At 40.9% G+C, this 17,449-nt stretch overlaps 1 protein-coding gene across 19 annotated transcripts in view; it reads left to right on the top strand.

The window, feature by feature from the left end:
- The window catches only part of PHF20 (PHD finger protein 20), an 81,414-nt gene that overhangs the window by 48,566 nt on the left and 15,399 nt on the right, over nucleotides 1-17,449 (top strand). For 15 of the 19 annotated variants that reach the window (XM_068912036.1, XM_068912031.1, XM_068912024.1 and 12 more), the window contains 4 exons: nucleotides 3,198-3,380; nucleotides 6,453-6,551; nucleotides 8,546-8,707; nucleotides 11,189-11,358. In XM_068912036.1, coding sequence (XP_068768137.1) covers nucleotides 3,198-3,380; nucleotides 6,453-6,551; nucleotides 8,546-8,707; nucleotides 11,189-11,358 — 614 coding nt within the window. The remainder of the gene's footprint in view (nucleotides 1-3,197; nucleotides 3,381-6,452; nucleotides 6,552-8,545; nucleotides 8,708-11,188; nucleotides 11,359-17,449) is intronic. The other 4 variants (XM_068912037.1, XM_068912028.1, XM_068912027.1 and 1 more) reach the window with 1 other exon arrangement.

Genomic DNA, 17,449 nt, shown 5'->3' with positions numbered 1-17,449 from the left:
TGTCTACAACAGTTTTCTTTTCTGGAGCTGAACCCGAATTATTTTCTGGTAAGGATCTGGTTTCCACAACAGGAGAGTGGTTCTCATGGTGCTTATGTCTCTAGGAAAACCAACCTTGAACTGGTTTCTTTTCAGTCTCTCTGTGAAAACAGCCTGTGTTGCAAAGGCGTGTAAACTAACAGTAGAGTCTCCAGATCCTGTTTTACTTGGACATACTTTATTTTTTAATGAATCTGTGCACAAAGTCTCAGTCTACAAGAAGACATGATTCCTTGTGATCTATGAAAGGTCAGTATGATCAAGATGGCCACAGGGTTCTGGTTTCATTAAATCAAATGTTATTGTCTGGAATTAGTGAGTTCAGTTGTTGAGACGAAATGAAAGTTGTCTGGTTTGTATGGATTTCTTTCTAGTGTAACTTTTAGATTCCCTGAGGAGCTATTTTGTTGTTATTTTTGGAACTTATAGCATGCAGAATGGTAGATAATAGAGAGGGTTTTTCTTTCTTCTTTATATGTTTTCTCACTCTGTACTGCCACAAAAGTTTTACTTTGTGACAAATTTTGATAGGATATTGGTGTTCCCAAACTTGTTATGAAATACTTAGATCTTAATTTTCAACTATTGTGTGCCATGGGAAGACGTTTTGTCACAGTTTGAACTGATACCTGTTCAATACACTGATCTTGGAAGTCCTGAAATAGTCTCAAAAAATAGACTCCCCGCTTTAAAAAAGGAAAAAAAGAAAAAAAGAAAAAAAAAAAGAAAAAACCCCACAACCCTCTGTATACTTCTTCCTGCAAGAACAGGAGTTAGTGCTGTTGAAAATGGAAAGCCTTATGCACACAGTGATATCTAATGAAGGATGGTTGATTGTTTTGTGGTTTTGAAACTTCTCTGTAGAGAAATCATACTACTTAAGTCTTGCAGCTCTTTTGAAGTAAATAAGCACCCAGGGAAAGTTCTTTAATCTGCTACAGTCTGGAATATAATCATTCTTTCACCTTTCTGTTGGTTCAGTGCCTTCAGAATGTTAGCTTCCAAACCTCAGTAAGGTGGACTTATGAGAACTACCTCAGACAAGGCAATGATTATCATCAAGTAGTGCCACTAAAGGGTGCATCCTTTCTTTTGGACTGATTATAGGCTTCAATTTGATAGTATTTCTGGGGCCTATGGGACTGAATGTATTCACATATTTGTCTCTGGGAACTTGCACAGCAGTGTAACTTAATACTCGGTGGAAAAGTTGCTTCTCTAGATATCATGATATAGGAATAAAGAAGAAATCCAACTTGGATCCGGCGCATGTTTTGTTTTCCGTTTAGATTCCGATAGATCCTACAAGGTCTTTAGGGAGACGGTGAAAGACTTTGACAGGTCAGACCTTCAGGTGAAGATTAGATTTTTTTTTTTTTTTAAACCAAGCTCCAGATATGGTTGCATGTTTGACTTTTTCTCCGAGAGACTCTTGCAAAGCAATGCATAAACCGAGGTTACTGGAGTAACCTAAACGGTTGAGTTCTGATGTGATAATATTCTCTCCTGTTTGTTGGTGGTCAAATGTCTTCTAGTGGGATGGATGCTTCTAGAGAACGTCTTCAAAGAGAGCTCAGATTTCAGTCAGCTCACCAAACTAATTCGCAAGGGTTCTGCAGTATATAAGATGGACTTCTGATTCTGGGCTTTTAAAAATCTTAAGGGAAACCACCCTATGAAGCCACGTTTGTGGTGCTAAAAACTTTCTGCCTATTTCAAGGAAAAGATAACCACTAGACATATTGACACAATGTGGCCGTGGTAAGTTGCCTGACTGGACAAAAGCTGCCTTCATCAGACAGCTTTCTGTGGAAATGGGCTTTGGTAAAATTTCTTTCTCCTGTTGTGGCCATTGAAAAGCACTGGGGCAAGTGACTAGAGTCAACCAATTCGTTACTTAAATCATTACAAAGGACTCCTTTTCGTTTCCTAAGGTTCTGGTTGAACTCTGATGGGAGAGAACCAGGGAGAAAGTCATCTGATGGTGTTTAGATTTCTGGATCTTTGAGTTTCTTTTGCCTGAAGAGATTCACTTGATTCTGAGAGTTCACTACTGAGACGTTTGAATGCACTTCATTGTAGTTTCAAATTGAAATTTTTGTCAGGCCATAGTATTTGATTCCATTTCTTCCCTGAACTATGCTATCTTGGATTCTTTTTCCTTCTGTTTTCAGTAGTCTTTAGCTACTGCTCAGGGTGGTGCAGTTAGAGATGGCCAAGTGAAAATCCTTTGAGTAGACAAGTCTTCAGATAGGAAGGGAGTCTTTTCAGTGGCTTTCATCAATTGAACTTTTGAGAGGATCATGACAGTAGAACTGTACCTTTTTACTGAAAGTCAGCAAGATGTCAGCTTAGCTTATGGGTCTGATTAACAAAGATACTTGATGCCATATTCCAAAATGGCAAGGTACTTCCCTCATTTAGTCTGGCTGTCCTGCATGTCATGCAACCTTAGCTTCTGTCACTTTCAGCTGTGTTTTCGCCATGTCCAGGAGTAATTCTGTAGAAGGAGTTGCTAGCTGCTAGAAGACAACCTTAAGGCACTTAAGAAGATGCGAAGTATTTGGCTTAAGTTTAATTAAATGGTAAATGGCATCTTAGGTGAAGCGAAGTCTATGTATTACTTTTTTTTTAATTTTAGCTAGTAATCCTGAACTCTTGCATCTCAATGTGAGTTGAACTGTTGCTTCAGTGGTACATGTTTAAAACCTGCAGGGCTTCTGTAGTCCGCTTGAAATAGCCTCATTTAAAAGTATGCTTTTGAAAACAGGCTGTGGTTTCTGCATACTAGTTAAGAAAAAAGAAATGAGGCTCTGATTTATAAAATAAAGTCTGACTGTGTTTCTGCCAAACTGAACTACTTCTTTCCCTCTTATGTTAAACCTACATTATGTCTGGAGGACAAGGTTTCTGGGAAATGCATTTTTATCCTCTGTTTGTGCTTTTTTCAAAAAAAAAAAAAAAACTCTACAGGTTTTAGACGATCTTTAAATCAGCTACTGCTTAAACTTGTCCATGGTCAAGTTGCTAGGATTATGAATTGAGCAGTATATCTCATCAGAGGCACTCCATACAGGCAAAAAGAACTGTTGTTGGCAAAGTAGTCTTGCGTTTTGAAATTATTTAAAGTTTGGACCTCATCTGTATTCTCTTTATAGATGCTCCTCTACACATAGCCTTAAGACGTACCCCATATAGAGATGAAAAAATAGAAAAGAGAAGAACTTCAACTCCTGTAAATGCATTAAACAATCACCGGCATTCTGTTAGAGAACAAACCAAGGAGAACCACGTAGCGAGAGCGCTCCGGAAGCCTCAAGAAAAAGAAAGAGTTGAAAATGGTAGGCCTTCTTAGTTTGCAGTGAGCTCTTGGAAAAGTCTTAAGCATCGTAAGGAGCCAATCAGTATTGATACAAACCTTTTACTTCTTTCAGATAATTCAGTTTTTAATGGTTGTACAATATAAAATTGTAAGGTGTATTTTTCACTATTTCTTTGCAGTGGTTTCAAATGAAGAATCGATATAGTGAATTTTAAATTTTCTTGCTGTAATTGGTTCAGGGTTGACTTTCCTTCTTACAGTGTATCATGTTTTTAGGATGTAAAAAGTATTAAAACATTTAAAATGGGTAAGAATCTTTCCATGCTCTTTTGCTTGACACGTGTGTCTTAGTTCTGTCTGTTCTTCAGTTGTCTGTAGTTTTCCCAGCATTAAATGTTTTAACTACTCCTGAATTTGCTGAGAAATGTGAACTTTAAAAAAGCAAAAAGTAAGACCTAGTTTCTATCTACTAGTTTCTGTACCTCTTCTCACGTTTTTAATAACGTTTTACTTTTCTAGTAGTCAACATTCCTTGCTATTAAAAATCTTTGAACCTGTTTGATTCATGACTGTGACCCTGTTTATACTAAAGCAGGGACACAATGTACTACAGAGACACTATTGTAATATAGGTGGATAACTGCCATACAGACATATAAACGTAACTTTCCCTTGCTACTTCCTACATTACCGTTTTTTTTTGCTCAGATGCATGGTGAGAATTTGAGCCATGGCGAGGAGGAAAACGTAAAAAAAAAAAAAAAAAATCTGTAGTTACTAATGAGATGATCTGTGCTCTCGAGCATTTCTTGAGGAGATCATCTTACTTGCCTGTCACTTAATTGTTCTGTTGATCAAAATAGTCAGCCAGTACTTATATATTCTTGGGCATCCTTTGCTGTCTTCCTTTGTAAGGAAGGTATGAATGAGAGTGAGATCCATTGGTATGTTTTCACTGGTCTGAAACAATAGGGCATTTCTTATATGAGAATAAACTTCCATTTTTTTGTGGGGGGAAGGGAATATGTGACTGAGTATTCATCCTGATTCTCATTAGTCTTTCTCTGCCATTCAAGGATAGTGGGAGGGCGTGGGGGTTTTATGCTTTTGGCAAAAAAATCCTTTTAAAGGTGTGATTGTGATGCGTTTGTACGATAAGGCATACAGCTCCTGTGTGGGGTTTTTGGAAGATCTGTTTTGTAATACTTTGTAATACTTATTCTATGTGTGTGTATCTTTTTTTTTTTTTTTTAGGGGAGGGGGAAACTGCTTTAATGGCACTGTACAGTTAAGAGCAGCTGCACACTGAAACTTGCAAATGCTTGGCCCTTTTTAGGCTTTTAAAAGACATATCAGCTAATTTGAGAGCAGCTAATGTGTGGGACAAAAACAATTTTTTGTCATATTTATGACAGAGATAATGATAGTGATTACAGTAGCATATTCTGCACTCGGATGTATCTCAGATCATCTGAGCATGCAAAGTGAAAAGATTAAAATTTTCCCATCCACATTGATCTCAAATATTCTCCGTTTGCCCTTCTACTGGAAGAATTAAATGACAGAACTTATTTGCATCACTGTATCTGAGTACAGAGAAGGAAACGGTACCCAGAGGATGCTGCCCCCACTGGAACAGTAGGAGAGAAAAGGGCAAAGGAAAGTAAAATTTGTAAATAGCGGTAAGATGTATCTGGAAAATCTGAGTTGCAATTTACTTATTTCCCCCTCCCTTCTTTTTTTTTCTTCTTCAATCAGCAGCCCATTTTGGGAGGGGGCATGTTTATCTTGAACTGCCAGTCATACTGTCTTTGAAGGACTTATAATTTGTACAGCAGGCTATGGTCAGTGTCAGCAGTTAATGTGGCTGCTGGCAGTGCAGCGTTTTAGCAGCCTTCATTGTTCCATTTATGTTCCTCTTTTGGCATGTCAGGAGATATTCAAGGACAAGGAGCTGAAGCTCTCTTGAGACATAGATTTTGATTCAGGTAGGTTACTAATGGTATAGTGAAGGAGGTTAACATGAAAGTATTCAGGAAACAAATAACAGTATCTGTATGCATTAGCAGTTAGAGATTATTTAGAGTTTTTAGATGGTTTGAGTAGGAGGGATTTTCTGACGGTATAGTGTCTCTGGATGGTTATCCTTATACTAATAATCAGAAATTGAAATAGCTTCTTCAGTGGCGTTGTGAGTGGCTTAATCAGGTAAGCACTGAATGAAGAGCCCTTTTTAGATGCAAGGCATCCTTCCATAGTACTTTTTTTTGGTTGCACCTGGTAGACTCAGCTGAGTCAAGATAGTTGTTTTTAAGGTATTGTACAAGTATCTAGAAATTCAGCTACAGAGGCTTAAATCTAAAAGACAAGAATTTTGAGCAAATAGACAGGAGGTAGAAAGTAAGGGTTTGGGCATGTTGCCTGACAGTCAGATTGTACTTTGATAAATGTGCTAGAAGCATGCTTTGAGGATAGACTGGGCTGAAAAATACCACCATATCATTCAAAAATTATAAAGATGTTTGCATTCCTGTAAAAATAGGCTGGGAAATAGATGGGGAGAGAACAGCAGGTGTTGCCAACAAAAACAGTTGTTTCTATGTTACTTCATTTTGGATGAAAGAAAATACTCTGGCTGAAGAACCGAGCTACAGTTTGGGAGGTTGGGAGTTTGTTCTTTTGTCAGACACATGTCACAATGCTAATGAAAGTGTTTCTGTTCAGCTGAATCTCAATTATCTTCTTAGAAAACACGTTTAACAAATCCTTCAGTGTTTTTTTTTTAAATAATCTCTTAAGACTGGAACTCTCTTACCATGTTAATACTAAGTGGGGCAAAGAACCACTGATGTCAGTGGGTTTTGCCTACATACTCTTTGTAATGTAGTTATGGGACATTCAAAATTAACACTTAAACTAAGACCACCATTCCAATTAATGGAAGTTGGGAATTTTTACAAATAAAAAGTGGAGGGCTTTTTGTTTTGTTTTGTTTTTTGTAGTGAGTTGGTGTAAAATGTTTAAAAAAAAATTAAGATGAATAGATGTGCCTATATCTTTAAAATTAAATCAGAATCTTGTCTTATTTCAGCTGTTAAAGAGCAGGAGAAGAACAAAGAGAGAAAATCCAAAGACTATGGAAGGTCGAAGTCAAAGAAAAAGAAAAAAAAGAGAAAGAAAATTAAACCTGGTAAAGCTCTTTTTTCACTCTGTAGAAGAAAACAGCTTAGTTATTTTGTTTTGCTTGTTATCCAGTTCCAAACTCTAAGAACAGGCATTGCAGATAACCGTTTCCTGCAGTTAATCTGTTAGTTATTTTGTTAAGATTGAATTGTGGTTGGCAAGATAATTTCTTCGTAGGTGAGATGCATCACTGATGCTGGATGGCTGCTGCTAGTAGTGTTTATAATGACACAGTATAAATTTAACTACAGAATGGATGTCACAGAATGGCAGAAGGATTGAGGTTGGAAGGGACCTCTCGAGGTCATCTAGTCCAACCCCACTGCTCAGGCAGGGTCACCTAGAGCACCTTGCCCAGGATCATGTCCAGATGGCTTTTGAACATCTCCAAGGATGGAGAGTCCACAACCTCGCTGAGCAGCCTGTTCCAGGGCTCAGTCACCCTCACAGCAAAGTTGTTTTTCCTCATGTTTAGATGGAACTTCCTGTGTTTCCGTTTGTGCCTGTTGCCTCTTGTCCTGTCAGTGGGCACCACGGAAAATCAATCTTTTAACTGTGACTTTTCATTAGCAAATATACTTCTTACTTGTATGTAAATATTACCAAGTTAAAGGGGGTGCAGATCCCCATGACTTGTCGCAGAGTACCCTGCATAGCAGATGTTCTCAGTATATGAGGTAGTTTTGCACTTTGAAATTGGACGAAGTGTTTCTGAATATCTGGTCAGGGAGGGAAAGCATTAATGTTTCTTTCCTGTAGGAATAAAAGAAGGTGAGAAAATAGTTTCAAGGTGATATCAGGGCAACACACTGATATTGCTGCCCTGGCCTGCGTCCCAGGCAGTTTTGATTTTCTTGTAAAATAATCAACTGTGCTGATTGAACACCTTTCTGGGGACAAATCATTCCAAGCAGACTTCTTTCTTTAATTTAGACTTGCAGCTTTTTTGCTATTGACAGATCCTCTTTAATGTGCCTGAGGCTAGCATTGGCAAAATCTCAGTTCTCTGAATCTCAGTGGTGGAGAGGCTCTGTGATTCTTGGGGCTGGAAATGTTTTCTTTCCTCTTAAATATCATCCCTCCTGAAAGGGTTCTGTTTACCAGGACAATTTGAAATGCATGCAAGCAAGTACGGCTAGGTCAATGTTGTGTCTTTTGCCTAGGTTCTGGGCTGCTGCTTCGAACTTTGGCCTCTTCTGTTCTGTGGAATTTATGTGCTGTTTTGACCCTATGTTTTTGCATCAGAGTTTTTGATGTTGCCCTTGTGGAGGTGATCATTTAGTCTAGGCTAAACTTTGAAGGCTTCTCCCAGATCACAGTTTTGGAGGATTCTGCTTATAACTGAAGACAATCTGAACTTGCATACAGTCAAGAACACAAAGGCAAAAGGGTACTTCATAGAAGACCTTTTACAGGTGTTTTCTGCATACACTCATAATCGAGGCTTTTCTTCATTTTTTTCCTAGTACATTTTTTCCTAGTGTGTACAAAATGGGATCCTCTGGAAAGATGAGGTGCTTTCCCTTTGTAGTCTGAGATTAGTGAATATGTTAGGCCTATGTGAATAATAATAAAGCTTTCCCTTTGTAGTCTGAGATTAGTGAATGTGTTAGGCCTGTGTGATTAATAATGAGATGTGAGGGGTCTCCAGCTAACAGTGTTCATGTAGAAGTGCCTGTAATGCGAATGTGTTTGTAGACATACTCATCCTGAAACTCCGTTAGGTTTAAGTGACCTGTCCTTTAACACTTTCTCATTTATATTAGCAGTGAGGGATGACTGCACTGCATAAGCTTTTTCTGGGTCAGACAATAACTTTCCTCTAGAGTTTACAAAAGTCTTTCAGCAGCATAGTCAAGTCCTCGAGTCTCAGCATGTTGAAGTGGAGATTGCCTCAGTGAATTAAACATGCCTGTTATGTGCGTGCCTGACGGTGTTTTTTTTTCCTTCTGTATTTCCTTGATCAAGCTTCTAATAACAACACTTCTGACAATTTTGCAGAATACTCTGGTAGCGAAGAAAGCACAGATGTTTCACAGGAGCTTTCTCCTGAAAAAACAGTTGTCACAAAATACAGTTCTTCAAATAAATCACCTGCCCACCCAAGCACACTGCTGCAGTGTTCTGATTCTGGACAGCACAGAGGAAAATCAAAAACAAATGGTAAGATGACTCTCCATTGCAGTTTTCTAGTTATCTGTTTCATTACCAGCAAATGCGTGAGCTGTACTGTTATTGTAGCAAGTACATATAAACTGGTACTTAAGAAATGAGTTTGGCTGTTCTTAAGCAGGACTGCATTTGTTTCCATTCCCCTACCTGAAGAAGCATAACCAAGTTCATATGCCAGAACAGGACGTTGCTGGTTTTTTGTTATTTGCTTTAACTTTACATCCACAGAATTTTTAAGAACTTGTTTCTCATATATCAGAACTGAAACTCATTTTGCGCCTTTTTGCAGCTCTTCATTAACTGTATAGTAACAACATTCAGACTTCAGTAATTACATTGTCATATTTCCTGAGGTTTACTTTGAAGTAAGAATACATTCAGAATTAAAAATAGATGTTCTGTTTTATACAGAATATGCATTGTGTTTGAGACACCACTGGATGTGGTTACATGTAGTTGTATAGGTACAGCATTTTACATGGGTATAATAATGGTTTTTCTGAGCTTCATAATGGTCCGAAGCTGTTGAGTAGCCATTTTTTATTTCTTCATAGTATTTCATAAGCAGCTCACATAAAATATGGCTGCTGTGTTCCACCCTTCATAATGTTTTAATGTCTTGGTACAGCTTGATATTGACTGTCACAAATGGGTACAAATAAAAGGAGAGAAAGATTTTTGTACTCTTTCTGTTATTCTTGAAGTTCACAAATTTGAATGAAGTGGGAAATGTGTAAAGGCTGGTTATATATGGGGAACTTAGGGATGCCTAACTGTACAGATATGTTGTAGGTAACAATTTTTTTTTTTTGGATACAGCTCTTTTATTGTTTCATATTAGGCAAAATACTTCAGTTTATTCCTTTTTCCACATAACAGAATTAACATTAACTACTAAAATGCATGTGGTGATAATTTCTTAAAACATTCTACGAGTCTGGTCAGTCACATGATTTGGAGCGTACAGACTGTTGAACTATAGTTTTGTAACTGCATCAGTTGCTCAGGTTTCTTGTGGTTGGTTCATTTCATAGACTTTAAAAGAGGTAAAAAGCATTGGAAATAGTTTTATTTTATCCCTTTTGTGATTGCTTTGCTGTTTGTTTCTGTAGAACTTGTGCTAACAATCAATTCGGTGCCTAGATAAATAAGACTTGGTATGAGTATTAGTGAAACTCTTGCAATATATGAAGGTACAGCATGCTTAACCTGTTGCTTCCAGAAACCTTCTGGAAAGAGTGCCATGTCTCACAAGTGGAATAAAACTTTTAATAGATAATTCTACATCAGTCTCATGAACCATTGTTTCAGGTGTGTATTTTTAATTTAAGAAAGCAAATACATCATGTTTACAGTGCAGTAAAACTGTTTTACACAGTCTAAACATGCGAGCTCCTTGAAAGCATAAGAGTTCCTCAGATGACTTCCCGGAGCTTCCTAGAGGACTTTTCAATCCAGCAAGAAAGCTTTATCTTCTTGATGCTGATTCTTGGCCCGTGCAGATTTAGGCTTTGGGTCATGTTAAACACAAAAGATCAACTACCGTGGTGAGTTCTCAGTCCCTGAAATGTATTGAGAACAGAGGTGTCTCAGAAAGATCTAACCAATGCCACAAACTTGTATTGTCTTGTTTTAGGGGCTAAGTGATCAAAGTAGCACTACCCAGTACAGGTCAGAGACCACAGTCTAGTCAAGAGTGATTAATAGGCATGAGGAGAATGGAAGGTAAAAATGTTAGATTTACTTCCCAAGTAATTAGAAATCCTTTTCTTCCTCCTTCCCTTCCATCCCCAAGGGAAGGTGTAGACATTGCAATATTATTATTAAGGTAAGTATGTATGTTGTTCAGCAAAGATCTTGTTGACAGTATTAGTCAATCCACAGAGGCTCCACCTGGACGTTTTAGGTAGCGTGGGGAGCGTTCTTATGGAATACGTTGGGCAATGCACTACTCCTGCATTGATGAATGTATCCTCAACAGGAATCTAAAGGAGAAGTCGTCGTTTCTGAACTGGGTTTAAATTCTGTGTTAGGCTCTTGACTTTTTCTGTAATGGAGACATTACATCTTGAGAAAGTACCAAGTCTCAAGTCTATACAAATTGCAGAAACTAGTCTGGATTAAAAACAAAGAAAAATCTTGAATTTATAAATCTCATTCTTTTTTACTAAAGAGACTTTGCCTTTGTTTTGAGGCACTGTATGTCAAGATTAGAATTTTAGTGACAAAAGCTGTTAAGCTGTTAACAAATATTCTGTTAAAGTCAGAATATTTTGAAGGCGCTATTAATGAGCACATAAAACTTAATTATGTAGTAACGTTCGGTAAGCATTAAGCCGCTGTTGTGATATTCCTTAAATTAGAATGAACTGACACTTATAGAAGTGATGTCTACGTATTCAGGATGGAAATCTTGAGTTATTTGACCTTTTTGTAGTTACTCTGGATTTTATCTAACTCCTTTTTGTACAGAGGAAGACACCCTGAGTGAATCATCTGCGGATAGCTTGCTTTGGAGTGATGATGACTGCAGTCAGGATGTTGATGTAACCACTAACCCTGACGAAGAAGTTGAAGAAAGTGATTTTGAGATTGTTCGGTGTATTTGTGAAGTAGAAGAAGAAAATGACTTCATGATTCAGGTACGATTGAAGTGGAGTGTGAATGTACAGTGAAGTGAAGCTTAATACGGGGGAAAGTGTCAGTCGAACAGTGCAAAAACTGTTGCTTTTGCAACATGCAAAGGTACGGATATATAAAGTAAACTTGTTGTCCCCTGAAAGCTTAAAATATTTGGAAAAATCACCTGTCAGGGTGAGCAGCTGCTATGATAGGTAACTTTTGCTTTGCTTTGGTATGGTTTGTGAGAATATTGGTTATTTGAATTGAAGGAAAGTGAATGAGGAGGGAGAATTCTGCATGCTGTCATTAATAGTTGGCTTTTCACCTGTGGATTTGCATTTTTCTAAAAACTAGAACATTTGCTAGGTTTAGAGAATAAACATTTGAAACTAGTGTTTTTTAATCTGTCTCCTTTTGTGTTCCTCTAGTTCTGAGCAAGTTCAGAGCATTGCCATGAGATAGTAATATCTCCCTATATTTCCATCTTAGCAAGAAGAAGCTGGAATTAAACACAAAATCCTTTATGTAGCCTTTAAGAGAAGGATGAAGAGAAAAACATGACTTGAGTTTTTTTTTTTTTGAAGCAAACCTGCCTTCTGTTCTGCAGCTTCTTGTGTAGTTTGTAAATTCAGAGTTCTGACTGCACAAAGTTCATCTATCCATTCACAGTAGATGTACTCTTTTTAAACCTAGTTTACTGAAAACTCTTTTCCAGCCAGAGCAGTGAATATTACCTCTTCCACTTAAAGCCTCTTTGGAACTGCACTGCCTTATTTACTTTGAGATGTTTGTAAGTTATTGGGAAACCATTTCACACAAAGCTGCTCTGAGCCATTCTGCCCGGTTCCTAATTCATTTTGAACACTAAAGAAGTTTTTTATTGGGTATATATTTGACTTTAACATTTATTGCTCCAGATCATTTTGCCACTGTGTCTTTTGCAAGCTGTGTGGTCCCCTCTAGTAATTTCTCCAAAATCTTAGAAAATGCAGAGAAAAATCATAGGCAGTGGCTCAAGTGTGTGGCATTCCTGAAACTAGAGCATCAGTGGTCCGTAATCTTCCTTGTGAAGAAAGAGCATGGTTTCGGTATGTGGGGTTCTGGTCCCTGTCTCCGAAAATCAGGAATCCCCAGCCTTCTTAGATAATTTCTTGTTAGTTTTTGGGACCTCTCAGGTCAAAGTGACAGCAGTGCAGCTTGGTGGATGTGCTCATTGAAGATTTTAAAGTAATTATTGCATTCTTTTGAGGAGGTTGTGTATTTGTGAAAAGATGATGTGGCATGACAGTGACTAGTGCATGGATTATCTGTCTCTTGGGGATTGCTTGCTTACTCCTGTGGTTCTTGTCATGCATGCCTAAAAGTATTTTTAGTTGCTTACTGGCAGAATGAGTGTTTTGACACCCAGTATCAATAACAGCAGAGTTCTGCAGAGCATTCTAGCAGTTCAGTAGCTTATCACTAAGTTGAAGTCATTGGGTAAGCTTGTATGTAATGGATGGTTGGCAGGGAAAATACAGTGTTTTGTAGTCGTTAAAAGCCACTGTCCTATAAAGCATCACCTCTGGAGTGCCTTGATTTTCAGGTTTTCCAGGCAGATACTTCAGATGCTCTGTTAGAGGTATGGAAAGGCTTTCTGGGAGTTGTTCAGGCAGGACATGTTGACAGCAGTAGATAACATTCGCAGCTGCTGGCCTGAAAGATCTTGCGCTATTCTCTTTATGACTGTCCAGATCCTTGGTGCTGCGGATCTAACGCTGTCAGTTGTGTCCTTTAAGTCAGACTTATCTGTATGAATCAAGCTGATATAAAACAAATCAACAGTGCAGGAGGTTTTATGTGGCAGCTATACTAAAGATGTTTTTCTGGCAGAGGAAGCTCAGCCCCATTTGCAGTTTTTGTATTGATTCTTCACAGCCCCAGATATTCTGTTGCTTATTTTCATGAGGTTTGAAGCTGACTTTATGGGATCCCTTACTGGGACAGCAGTTGACATGTTACTGTGAACTGTTTCTTTTCTGCTGTTTTGGAACTAGGAGCTAAAACACAAAAGCTGGCACTACCTGCCTTCATAGGCTCTACTAATTTTTCATTGTCCTTACTGCTTAAGCGGGGGCAGAAGCCTGTTGGGGGTGGGGGCTGCTGTTTAGATTATAGCGTGAGAAATTCTTTGTTTCTGCAGCAGGGCAATAGTGAAACACCTGTTTTGCTCTGGGTATCAGCAGTCTGTCTTTTCCAGATTTGTTTATTGTGGCTAATGCATCTGTGTTTAATTTTGTCCTCAACAGTCAAGTTTAACACATTGCTTTACTGTATGCTTTTATCGGGCCTTGCATTCTATTTATTTTAGGCATGAGTTGTTCTATAAGGTATAACACCTTCCTCTTAGTTTTAATTCTCTCTGCACGCTTTTGCAGTAGTGTAGGGTACCCACTTAGTGTAGGCTTGAGGATACTTTGTGTGTGCTGGTAGGGAAGGGTGTACTGGTGGGCAGTGGTGAAAATGAGATGAATCTCACCTGGGTATGTAGAAGGAAGATGATATTGTTGGGGGGAAAAGGGTGGACTTGCTGCCTAGAGACATGACTCTATGGAGAAAAGTGAAGATGTTCTGGAGTACAGTTTTTTAGCAAAAGTAGGTTCAATGCTAGTCTAACTGCAGAATGCAGAGAGCAGCGTTTGCTAGCTCAGGATATAATCTTTGGATAGCTTTCTTGCAAAACTCTGTGGGCTATTTTTGGATTAGATTTCCAGGCTAAACTGGATTAGGTTCCAGGTTTCCAGGTTAAACTAGTATTTTTTGAGTATCTCAAAATGATAAATTGCTTTAGCTCTGTTACAAGAGAAGTGGCTGGGAGAGTGGGCTATTCTCTCGGGAAAAGAGGTGCAGGCTGACAGTTTAGTGGGTACCTGCAATTGGAATTGAGGAGCAAGGAGATGACAGCTAGATTTGGGGTAGGCTAGGAGGATGGACAGCTACCAAATGCTAGGCTCTCCACACCTTTTTGTCAGCCTGCAGCTTGTGAGAAAACAGATGGGCCTTTTGTTGATGTGGAAATGCCTGAGTTAGCTCTTTGAATTACTGAACATCATCTTTGTTTCATATTAATGCTCTGTTATCCAACTATGGTATTAGGATAAGGGGAACCTGTTTTTTCCCTTTTCTGAGTTGTAGTGGTGAATCACAGAATCGTTTAGGTTGGAAGGGACCTCTGGAGATCATCTAGTCCAACCTCCCTGCTCAAGCAGGGTCCTCTAGAGCACATTGCCCAGGATCGCGTCCAGATGGGTTTTGAATATCTCCAGGGAAGGAGACTCCACCACCTCTCTGGGCAACCTGTTCCACTGATCAGGCACCCTCACAGTCAAGAAGTTTTTTCTCAGGTTCAGAGGGAACTTCCTGTGGTTCAGTTTGTGCCCGCTGCCTCTTGTCCTGTTGCTGGGCACCACGGAGAAGAGACTGGCCTCATCCTCTTGACACCCTCCCTTCACATACTTGTACACATTTATGAGATCGCCTCTCAGTCTTCTCTTCTCCAGGCTGAACAGGCCCAGCTCTTGCAGTCTTTCTTCAGAGGAGAGGTGCTCCAGCCCTCTAATCATCTTGGTAGCCCTCCGCCGGACTCTCCCCAGCAGTGCCATGTCTCTCTTGTCCTGGGGAGCCCAGAACTGGACACAGCACTCCAGGGGAGGCCTCCCCAGGGCTGAGGAGAGGGGCAGGATCACCTCCCTCGACCTGCTGGCCACACTCTGCCTAATGCACCCCAGGATACCTTTGGCCTTCTTGGCCACAAGGCCACACTGCTGCCTCATGCTTAACTTGTCCACCAGCACTCCCAGGTCCTCCTCTGCAGAGCTACTTTCCAACAGCTCAGCCCCCAGCCTGTGCTGGTGCCTGGGGTTATTCCTCCCTGTGTGCAGGACCCTGCCCTTGCCTGTGTTGAACTTCAGGAGGTTCTTCTCCACCCAGCTCTCCAGCCTGTCCAGGTCCCTCGGAATGGCAGCACAGTCTTCTGGTGTGTCAGCCACTTCCCCCCAGTTTAGTATCATCAGCAAACTTGCTGAGCGTGCACTCTGTCCCTTCCTCCAGGTCATTGAGGAATATATTGAACAAGACTGGACCCAGGACTGACCCCTGGGGGACACCACTAGCCACAGGCCTCCAACTTGACTCTGCGCCATTCACCACAACCCTCTGAGCTCGGCCATCCAGCCAGTCCTCAATCCACCTCACCCTCTCCACTCATCTAGCCCACACTTCCTGAGTTTACCTAGGAGGATGTGATGGGAGGCAGTGTCCGAAGCCTTGCTGAAGTCCAGGGAGACAACACCCACTTCTCTGCCCTCATCTCCCCAGCCAGTCATTCCGTCATAGAAGGCTATCAGATTGGTCAAGCATGATTCCCCTTTGGTGAATCCATGCTGACTACTCCTGATCACCTTCCTGTCCTCCAGATGCTTAGTGCTGACCTCCAGGAGGAGCTGTTGCATCACCTTTCCAGGGATGGAGGGGAGGCTGACAGGCCTGTAGTTTCCTGGCTCCTCCTTCTTGCCCTTTTGGAAGACTGGCGTGACATTGGCTTTCTTGCAGGCCTCAGGCACCTCTCCTGATCTCCAGGACCTTTCCAAGAGGACGGAGAGTGGCCTAGCGATAACATCCGCCAGCTCCCTCAGCACTCGTGGGTGCATCCCGTCAGGGCCCATGGATTTGTGGATGTCAAGTTTGGACAAAAGATCTCGAACCCGATCCTCCTCCACCAAGGGAGAGTCTTCCTTTCTCCAGCCTTCCTCTCTTGTCCCCAGGGTCTGGAATTGCTGAGGACTGGCCTTAGCAGTGAAGACGGAAGCAAAGGCAGCATTCAGTAACTCTGCCCTCTATATATATCCTTTGTCACCAGGGCACCCACCCTGTTCAGCAGCAGGCCCACGTTTTCCCTAGTCTTCCTTTTGCTCTCGATGTATTTGAGGAAGCCCTTCTTGTTGTCCTTGACATCCCTTGCCAGGTTTCATTCCAACTGGGCCTTAGCCTTCCTTGTCGCATCCCTGCACACTCTGACAACGTGCCTGTATTCCTCCCAAGTGGCCTGTCCCCTCTTCCACATTCTGTGTACTTCCTTCTTCTGTTGGAGTTTTGCCAGGAGTTCCTGGCTCCTCCATGCACGTCTCCTGCCCGCTTTGCTGGATTTCTTACTCGGAGGGACGCACCGATCTTGAGCCTGTGATGCTTGAATATTAACCAGCTCTCTTGGACCCCTCCTCCTTCCAGGGCCCTAGCCCAGGAGATTCCCCTAAGCAGGTCCCTGAAGAGGCCGAAGTTGGCTCTCCTCAAGTCCAGGGTTGCAAGCCTACTCATTGCCCCTGCTTCCTCCTCTTTGGATCCTGAACTCCACCATCTCATGGTCACTGCAGCCAAGGCTGCCCCCAACCTTCACCTCTCCAACTAGACCTTCTTTGCTTGTTAGTGCAAGGTCTAGCAGCGCACCTCTCGTCGTTGGCGTCTCCACCACCTGGGTCAAGAAGTTATCCTCAACGCTCTGCAGGAACCTCCTGGACTGTTTGTGCCTAGCTGTGCTGCCTTCCCAGCAGATGTCAGGGTGGTTGAAGTCCCCCATGAGAACCGGGGCCTGTGATCCTGAGGCTACTTCCAGCTGTCTGTAGAAGGCCTCATCAACGACTTCCTCTTCCTGATCAGGTGGCCTGTAGTAAACCCCCACCACCGTGTCACCCATGCTAGCCTGCCCTTTAAGCCTTACCCATAGGCTCTCCACTTGCTCTTCTACAAGAATGTCGTCATTCTTTACTCTAGTCTCCATTGGGGTGTTTATTCTGCTCTTGCTTATTACTCTGAAGAGGTCTGGCTGAAATATGTTAATATTTGGGGCACTTGTGTGAGCATGAGTCTCTGTGAACCTGTGTGCTAGTTTGCCTTGGTGGCAAAACTTAAAAGCCGGGGAAGTTTCTCTTTGGATATGACTGGGGGTTCATTCCTCCCATAGTGCATGCATGGGATCTTCTTGCAAGAGGGATAATTTTAAGTCATCGTCTCTTTGGACTTTGCTTATTTTTGTGAGTGTGCCAAATTTAGAAAAAAATGAGGAAAAATATTAATTTT

Source organism: Struthio camelus, chromosome 18 (assembly GCF_040807025.1).
Source record: "Struthio camelus isolate bStrCam1 chromosome 18, bStrCam1.hap1, whole genome shotgun sequence".
Taxonomy (NCBI): domain Eukaryota; kingdom Metazoa; phylum Chordata; class Aves; order Struthioniformes; family Struthionidae; genus Struthio; species Struthio camelus.
The sequence above is the reverse complement of the archived record's forward strand: the minus strand, read 5'-3'. Positions and strand labels throughout refer to the sequence as shown.